This window comes from Macaca thibetana, chromosome 6 (genome assembly GCF_024542745.1).
Source record: "Macaca thibetana thibetana isolate TM-01 chromosome 6, ASM2454274v1, whole genome shotgun sequence".
NCBI lineage: Eukaryota > Metazoa > Chordata > Mammalia > Primates > Cercopithecidae > Macaca > Macaca thibetana.
The window spans coordinates 100,992,318-101,001,790 of record NC_065583.1 but is presented as its reverse complement, the minus strand read 5'-3'; the positions used below and the strand labels follow the sequence as shown (position 1 = coordinate 101,001,790).

Here is a 9,473-nt window from a genome sequence, read left to right as displayed (position 1 = left end):
TGAACCCCATCTCTACTAATAATACAAAAATTAGCCAGGTGTGGTGGTGCGCGTCTGTAGTCCCAGCTACTCAAGAGGCTGAGGCAGGAGAATCTCTTGAACCTGGGAGGCCAAGGTTGTGGTGAGCCAAGATTGCACCATTGCATTCCAGCCTGGCGACAGAGCAAGACTGTCTCAAAAAATAAAGAGACAACAAACTGATATTGAAAAAGAGTTTGTTACTCTCAGTTCCCAAGAGGAAACAGGGTTGGTGACGAGGGTGGTGGGGGGGGGGGGTCACACTGTGCAGCACCACATGTGGAGAACCCGGGTTGGTTGGGAGGCAGGAGGAGCAAGGGGGAAAGGTGGGAAAGGGGCTTTATTGTGGTTTTGGCGGGAAGGAATGGGCAAGGCAAGGTAAGCAGGTTTCTGGTTGGCTAGTTTCAATAGCTTCAGGGGGCTCTGGGGTGTAGGAGCTGTCTCTAGCTGGTTCCTGGCCCTGGGGTGATTAGGACAAGGAATGGTGACCCAGAGTGTGAGAGCCCTGTGAGAGCCTGATAAAGGAGATGTTTGGGGAATGGGCTCTGGATTGGTTGGTTTGCATATGGATGGCATGTTCAGTGGGTGAGCTGTTTTCTATCTCTAGGAATTAGTTTATCCTGGGAGGGACTGTCTCTCCAGTGTCAGCAAGGTCTCAGGATGTCAAAGCCTCAAGAAATACAAAAATTAGATATGATGAATACTCTTATCAGCCTAACAGGCTTATTCTCTCCTTTAAGCAAGCCATATGGGAATCGAATTATTAAAAGGCTACACAGTGGGTGATTAATCAGAATAAGGGTAGTTTTATTTGAAAATTTATAAAGTTCAAGTACGAGATGTCTGATAGATGTGTTTCCAGCCAAGAATATGCCAGGCAGTTGTTTACCCTTCCCTGGGCACCGCTTGGATGGGCACTGTCAACACCTTTCTCAGTAACTGGGGTTGCCCTTTGTCCTCCGAGAAAGGACTGTCATGATTCAGTATTAGTTGTATTCATTGGAAATCCTGGTCCCAGGTAACTAAGAACGGTACCTGTAAGACGAATAAATGAAATGTCATTATACCTGTAAGTTAAATCATACTCTTAGATGAAGCTAAAATATAACAAAATGCATTTATTATGTGCATACATACATGCCAAATTGCTGTTGCAAACATCTATAGGACCCACCATTGGGATCACAATGATATATTTTACTTAATGGGGTGAAAAGTCCCACCGGATAGCTTTACAACCAGACTCAAACACCGTAAGTGTTCTTAGGATTGCTAGCAAGTTTAAAATTCTTCCAAATACGGCCAGAAATTTTTATTTTTATTTTATTTATTTATTTATTTTTAAGACGGGACCTTGCTCTGTTGCCCAGGCTGGAGTGGAGTGGCCCGATCTTGGCTCACTGCAACCTCCACCTCCTGGGTTCAAGTGATTATTGTGCCTCAGCCTCCCGAGTAGCTGGCATTACAGATTATAGGCGCACACCACCATGCCTGATTTTTTTTTTTTTCCCAAGATGGAGTCTTGCTCTGTCGCCAGAGCTGGAGTGCAGTGGCGCAATCTTGGCTCACTGCAACCTCTACCTCCTGGGTTCAAGCAGTTCTCCTGCCTCAGCCTCCCAAGTAGCGGGGATTACAGGCACACACCACCACATCCAGCTAATTTTTGTATTTTTACTAGAGATGGGGTTTTACCACGTTGGCCAGGCTGGTCTCGAACTCCTGACCTCATGATCCACCAGCCTCAGCCTCCCAAAGTGCTGGGATTACAGGTGTGAGCCACCATGCCCAGCCTAATTTTGTGTATTTTTAGTAGAGATGGGGATTTGCCATGTTGCCCAGGCTGGTCTGGAACTCCTGACTTCAAGTGATCTGCCTCGGCCTCCCAAAGTGCCAGGATTATAGGCATGAGCCACCGAGCCCAGCCAAAAAACATTTTTAAAATGCTGTTAAATCTTTTTCATGTTGGTTTGAGAATAGCAACAAAAGTTATCCTTTCTTAGTTTTCTATTGATTCAAAGTAGCATGTGGCACAATTACTCTTGAAATTATGTTGAAATATCATTAGTATTTGAAAGATAAAGAAAAATCAGTAACCAAAATGATATTTTAAATCTTTATTGATACCATTTTGTTTATGAACTAATCTATTTACATATCCTTCCAAATTGTATCCTTACAACTTGAAGTCAAGTACTTTTCTCGATGTTAAACTTGCAGAAAGCATTTAGCTACCTATAAATATCAGGTACAATTCTAAGTTCTGAATCAAAAAATATTTTTAGTGTAATTAATATTAATGTTGAAGACATGAAATGGAAATGCCTCTAATTACTTTTTAAATTAAAGTCACAATTAATTAACTAATTACTATGTACATTACAACTTGCTTATATCAAATTACCAAGAAAAGCGTCATGCCAATTGTTAGGATCACCTCTATTCAGAAGGCAAAGAAAGTTGTACATGACAATCATCAAATTAATACACTTAGGTTTTGTATAGTCTGATTTATTCTTTGTTGTTAAGCTGCTAGATTGAAATAAGGATTCTTTGTATAAACATCGTACTTTGAAGTTATATAGATGATATAATTATTACTTTATTTTATAATACTAATATGGTATTTATTAATTTTGTTGGAAGTTCTTCACAGGTCCTAAAATACTAGATGATTGGAATGTCACACTAAGGAAGTTATCCTTAATATATAAATGTCTAATAACTACATATCAGAAATAAAAAGGTATTGTTTAATATTGCCAAATATTTAGTACATTTTGTGATTTTCTACTGCCTCTCTTAATTTTAGCTAACCTACTCTAATCATCAGTTTTTCTTCTTAAAAGAAAGCAAGCGCTTAGTTTTTATCCATGATGAACTTTTTTTGTTGTTATTTTTGAAAGACAAGAATAATTTGATATAAGTAAAGAGGAATGCTTTTTAACTTTTATATCATCTTGTCATTGGAAACTTATGGATAGGCTTCCAAAACTAATAATAGGAATTAAAAGATATGGAGAAAGAATAATTCCGTAAGATAACATTACAGGTAAGTCTGTTTAAAAATCAAAACAAAGCAAAGCAAAACACAGTACACAAACAAGACTCAGCATAGATTCCTAGTAGGTTGTAAAATTCTGACTTGCCAGTTTGACACTGATTAAACTGACACCACGAATATTTTAGTTGCCTATTCTAATACAGTGTTTAACCTTTTAAATTTTTAAGTAGAGTTTTATCTACCTTCAGTCACCATTTGTAAAGAATTAGCTCATTCTTTGTAGCTCGAATTTATTGATCTTAGAACATTTTATAGCTGTGAGTGTTTTCTTTTATGGTTTGGGGATCATAAAAAATTACAATCTCATTGATTAACATGAAACGTTAAAAAAATTATTGACTTGAAAACTGTTTCCTAATAAAATATTTAGCCAATCTGAAAATTAAAAAAAATTACCCCAACATATGTGGCCTTCTTTCTTTGCTGATTTTTTTTTTAATGACAAATTTGGACTACATCGAGATTGTTAAATATTAGAAGCATTGGGAAAAATAGCTTTGCTTTTGTTTGAGATAATTCCCTTAACAGAAACTACATATTGTTTTTTATATTCATGATGCCTAGTACAAATCACATTACACTTTAATCCATCTAGCCATTATGGACTAACCAATTATGAGATTTAAAAGAATGAACATTTAAGATTTCTTCTCTATTTCTGTTTCTCTGATAGAAACATTTGAAGAAAGTGTGTTTTATACCCATCTCCTAAAAGTTTACTAATTGCTTAATTTGTTCAGTTTGCAACGATTGTCTCCTTAACAACATTTTCTTACTTTTGAATTCTTTAGGGAAAATCGGAACTGTTGGCATAAGCACTTTTTGGCCACAAGAAAGAAGGCTGCAAATCTTGTTGTTGACATTGATATCTGAGATGGGAGGGTGAGAATTTACATTTAAGGGTGGGAGAAATCCTTGTCTGGTTTGGGTAACACTGTGATCTAAAGGGAAAGCTCCTGAACCTCGCCTTTCTAAAATTGCATGATTTCTCCTGCTCAGGGGACCTGGGGGCATATTCTCTAACAATTCTTTGGACTCTGACAATTGGGAAGGAGATGGTGAGAGGATCTTTTTCTTTCCTACAAGTGCTTTGCCATCTTCTAAATTTGGAGGGGTAAGGCCAGCTGAGAGCTGGGAATCAGAGCTGTAGTGATTTGCCCCCAAGTTTCTTTTTTGAACTATACTTCTTAAGGTGGAAGTAAATATTGTCTGGTTAGAATCTGGGTCCTGGTCAGCAGGGACTTCAATGCATTGCTGATTTCCTTCTGAAAGACAAGACTGATAATTTATTTCATCATATGACATCTTCCTTGAGCTGGCCTGATCAAAGGCTCTTAGCAAATGTGCAGTGTCTTTTACATCAATGCTTTGGTGCCTAGTGATGAACCGCTTGGAAAGTGCCAGCCCATTGGTTTTATAGGATAATTCTTCCTCTGGTGTAATATCCTGGAGCTCCTCTTGCAATGAAGCCACTCTGTTCTGGTGCATTAATGATGGGGGACTCTTGATCCAGGGTGGAGCCTGGGGGAGCTTGGGCCCCTTAGGGGCCAGAGCAGGTTTCCTCACAGGGGAACCTGGGTCCCAGGTATCATCATTGCTTCCAGTGAGCTCAAGATCTTTAAAACCAAAAAGTGTCAGTTCTGTTTCAGAAGAATGTGAAAGTGGTGATGAGGCAGTTTTGATGTCTATTTCTGAAGGAGTGGTGCAGGTGGCTGGGGAATGACACCCATCTATATCCACAGGAGGCATATTTAAGTACTGTTTAGTAGTATGCTTCCCACAGGGCGACTTTGCTGTTGTGATGATGATGACCTCTTTCCCTTTTGCCTTGCAAGCACTAAGAAGAACTTTCAGGGTCTCTGTATCTTCTGAATTTATAGCATAAACAAGAGCTGAGTAACTAGAATGGTCTTGCAAGCTGAGGTCAGCCCCACTCTTGAGGAGCAAGGAAACAACTTCAGGGCCAGCTTTTTCTAAGCAAGCATGCATCAAAGCCGTTTTCCCAGATTTGTCCTGTATGTTGGGATCAGCATTGTTCTCTAACAGGTATTTCACCATTTTGGCTTTACTGACACTCTGGTGATCCACATGTTTGGTCTTACAAGCGATCATTAAAGGGGTTTCCCCACGGTCGTTGCTCTCATTAATGTAGGCACCGCCTTCTAGCAAAAGTCTTGTGAGGCGAAGCCGGCTCTGATGGACTGCTTTGATCAAGGAATTTCCTTCACTTGAAATTTCCATACCTTCATCCATCTTCAGAGATTAGAAATCAATACCTGATTATCAAAGATGGTAAAGACCAAAAGATTAGCCAGAATCAACATCCCAACTTATATTCATTTTGTTAGAATTAATTTTGAAAATATGTAGGGGACATAAATGGGATTATGCTATTAATAAATGCAGAACAAAATAGTGAATTGCAACATAAAATAAATTTTTGAATAGTAATGACCTTTAGGAGATTAAAAATTAAAATTTATTTTCAAAATCTTCATTGAATATTTATAACACCAACATAGTACTTTCCTAAGTCCCACATTAATTAACAAAGAATCCACCTGTGAAAAATAATTTTTAAATTAATAATATTAAAAAGCAAATTTAGGATAAGTACAGTGGCTCACATCTGTAATCCCAGCACGGTGGGAGGTTGAAGCAGGAGGATTACTTGAGGACAGGAATTTGAGACCAGCCTGGGCAATGTGTGGTGAGATTCCATCTCCACCAAAAATAAGGTTTAAAATTAGCTGGGCGTGGTAGTGTGACCTGTAGTTCCAGCTACTCAGGAGACTGAGGCAGGAGGATCACTTGAGCCCCGGAGTTCGAGGTTACAGTGAGCTATGATCATCCCACAGGCACTCAGCCTGGGTAACAGAGTGAGACCCTATCTCTAAAAAAAAAATTAATTAAAATGTAAATTTTAAAAAGTAAACTTAAGCCAAAAAGCCAAAATTCTGTTGTCATTGCAACAGAATCAATTAAATATAACATGTTTGTGGTAGCTGAATGTAAAAACTTTAGTATTACATTACTTAAACATGCTCTTCAATTAAACAATGCAAGTGATATCTAGATTTTCAATTTGAGGGACATTTTTATGTTTCTTTTGAAAGATGAAATATTGTTTGGGCTGCAACATGTTAAAATAACGGACATAATATCTGAAATCCACACTGAGATTGGAATGGTGAGCATGTGATTACGCATTTTTCTTGATTCTATTATTTAAATCATATACTGACCAGATAACAAGGTTAGCAAGAACTGTAGGGTTAAAATTTGACAACAGTGTATCTGCTCTGAAAAAGGAGTTTCATAGGCAAGAAACCTGAAAGGAGCCATGCAGACTTTGTAAACATTTTAATTTTTATTAGTGAAACTAAAAAATATTTATGTTTAATTTATTTAAATAATTTAGATTCAGACTCCTTCAACAGATAATTCCATTAGGTGGTAAGAATTATGTCTTCATCTAGGACTAAGAAAATTTTTGTCTTTTAACAGTCCTTAGAGTTGGTAGGGAGAATCAGATGAATGTATATATAATATTTAAATCTGTTTCATTGATTCAGTAGTTTTTGGAAGTTGAAAACTATTGTTTATTCTACCTATTTACTTTTAAAATTAAGATTATGGGAAATGGATTTCTATTTGATAACAGAATAGATAACAAATCTAATAACAACCAAAAGAAAGAAGAGACGAAGAGAGCAGAAAGAAAGTGAAGAAAAAAGAGAAAAGTAAGCATGCAGGCAGAAATTTCATTCTTAAACATCTACAAGCTCCTGATATGTGCTGGGCACTGAGCTACAAAGACACAAGCCCCATGTCTGAGGAGCTCACAGCCTTTTGGGAGAGATACTGAATAAGCATCTGGTTTCAGAGTCAGTAGAGCCGAGAAGCTTTAACATCTTGGGGACCAAAATGGGCTTCACAGAAGCCAGTTGTGTGAGTTGAGTCTTGAAGATTTTGTAAGAATCTGGCAGGCAGACAAAGGAGGAGGGAGAAGTAGGTAATACTCCTTTTACAAAGACCTAGAGGCCTAAATAGTGGTTATTTACAAGGAAACAGGCTTTATTTACTTGGTTACAACCAAACTTCAGGAAAATATTTTAGCAGATGGTTAGGGTTAATATGGTAGAACACACACATCTAATTTTGCTTCTTCCTGAAAATCCTTAACACCAAAGAATTTTGTCAAACACAGAAACTCATAAAGATAGAGGGAAGAGGAAAAGATGGCAGCAACACTATTTTGGAAGCCAGAAAGCAGATGAGCCAGTAGTAACTGACTCAGCTGTGTGTGTGTGTGTGTGTGTGTGTGTGTGTGTGTGTGTGTGTGTGTGTGAGGAATACAGCTAAAATAAAGAGGAGTAGGTGAAAAGCTGTTAGATAAGCAGTTAGAATTCCTAGGTCCTTGCTACTTGAAGTGTGATCCTACCCTGGCATAACCACCACCAGAAAACTCATTTGATATGCAGAATGTCAGACCCCACCCCAGAGCTACTGAATCAGAGCCTACATTTTAACAAGATCCCCAGGTGATTTGCATGCACATTAAAGTTTGAGAAGTGCTGCCTTAGGTCACTCCTCCAGCTCCCAGTCACTAGGAGATGCAAGACTGCCCCTCCCGTCCTCCCATCCTACGGGCTGTCTAGAGGTTTATTCTCAGGAAATGATGAAACAGAGCATCTCTGAACCGGGAGACACCAGCATGTTTGAGAACAAGAAAGCAGGGGAATAAGTGATTGCTTACTGACCACTGCTGAAGGGGGCCACAGCCTGCTTCCCCACCTTGGCTTCGAGGAGGCCGGCAGCCATACCCTCACCCCTGAGGGATACATTGATTGCTATGGCGTTCTCTCAAGAATCTGACATGCCACCCAGGTTGTACTACAGTGAGGCTTACAGGTGACAAGCCTCATTTGTGTGCTTAAGGCTTCTCATCAGCTTTTAATCCCAACCCTTTAATCATGAGCAGCCACAACAAAAATTTAAAAACAAACAAAAATGCCTCTTACATTAAAGATAGAGACTAGAACAAATTGAAAAAAGCAACTTGCAGGAAACGTATTAATCAGAAAAATGAAAAGATGAGAAATTGAAAAAGATGAAAAATGAAAAGCTTTTGTCATACACTAGCAATACTGTCTTTTCTTTATTTACCTAATTTTGTACCTGCTACTAAGTTTTTTAAAAATAAACAATTATTTTACTTAGGGATCAAATATAAGGGGCACCTGAAAATTTTTTTTTAAAGCAAAGGGAATGATTAATACAAAAGTCAACAGAAAGCTACTCCTTGGTAGAGATTAGGAGAATAATGCCTTTTGGGAGGGACACAGAGAGGCCCAAAGGTTCAGGTGATGTTCTATTTCCCAGTCTGGGTGATGCATAGGTGGGTGTCCATTCTATTCTTCTTCTTTAAAAGTACACATTTCACATACTCTTCTGTATATCACTCTTATTTACTTATTGTGAAATAGAATGTGTGTGCAGAAAAGAGCATAGCATATATGTAAGATATACTTCATTATTAAAATTTACAAAGAGTCCTATTAGGTCTTCCTTTTAAAAGAGTAATTCAGTTCTCATGACATTATCAATGACATTTGTGCCTTGACTTTCAACTGGAGTTTCAACTGACTAAGCTCCTGAAAGGCAGTATTCAAAAGGACATAGAATTCATCTCCACTTCAGTATCATTCATGGTGCAAAGCAAAGAACTACTCAATCTGTACATACATAAATACAATGAGAGTGAATGCTTTCATTTTATGTTCCCCGTGACATACTCTATAAAGGCTATCTTGGAGCCACACATACCTGCAAGTCAGGAACTTAGGAATTTGGGATCAGTTGACTGCTTCGGTCCCAACTCAGAGGTCTATTCTGAATGCAAAGCATCTGAAAAGAGCTCACATGAGACAGTGATCACAAAAGGATCATTTTTAAAGCATTTTTCATATATAAATGGGCTTAATAGAGCATAGAAATGTAGAGAAATGAGCTGGAATGTAATATCAAATATAGAAACTACTTAGTAATTGCAATTCAATTGCTATACAGTATCAGTCATTTAAAAAATTATTTGACAAAAAGTAGCATTTGAGAAACAGATATTCAAACGAGAACAAGTTGTCAGATACCAGATGTCAATATTATATTCTCGTATAGTTTCTAGTATTTACGTCAATCTTGTTTTTATTTTTTAAAGTCTTAGCAGAATCTTTGGGGGAAGATATTTTACTTACTTTTTTTTTAATACTTATTTTATTTTATTTTTTTGGCACAGGGTCTTGCTATATTGCCCAGACTGGTCTTGAACTCCCAGCCTCAAACAATCCTCCTGCCTCAGCCTCCCAAAGTGTTGGGGTTACAGGCATGAGCC

The 9,473-nt window shown here is 37.9% G+C and overlaps 1 protein-coding gene across 1 annotated transcript; it reads right to left on the bottom strand.

The window, feature by feature from the left end:
- Positions 1-2,126: 2,126 nt before the first annotated feature.
- Positions 2,127-9,052, bottom strand: ANKRD34B (ankyrin repeat domain 34B). Its single transcript, XM_050795674.1, has 2 exons — positions 8,909-9,052; positions 2,127-5,355 (listed from the first exon to the last, which is right to left on the bottom strand). The coding sequence occupies exon 2, from the start codon at positions 5,330-5,332 to the stop codon at positions 3,788-3,790; it is 1,545 nt and encodes a 514-aa protein (XP_050651631.1). The 5' UTR covers positions 5,333-5,355; positions 8,909-9,052; the 3' UTR covers positions 2,127-3,787.
- Positions 9,053-9,473: the final 421 nt, after the last annotated feature.

Bases quoted from the DNA above. Each gene is read 5' to 3' on its own strand.
- ANKRD34B (XM_050795674.1), bottom strand. From the start codon at position 5,332: ATGGATGAAGGTATGGAAATTTCAAGTGAAGGAAATTCCTTGATCAAA.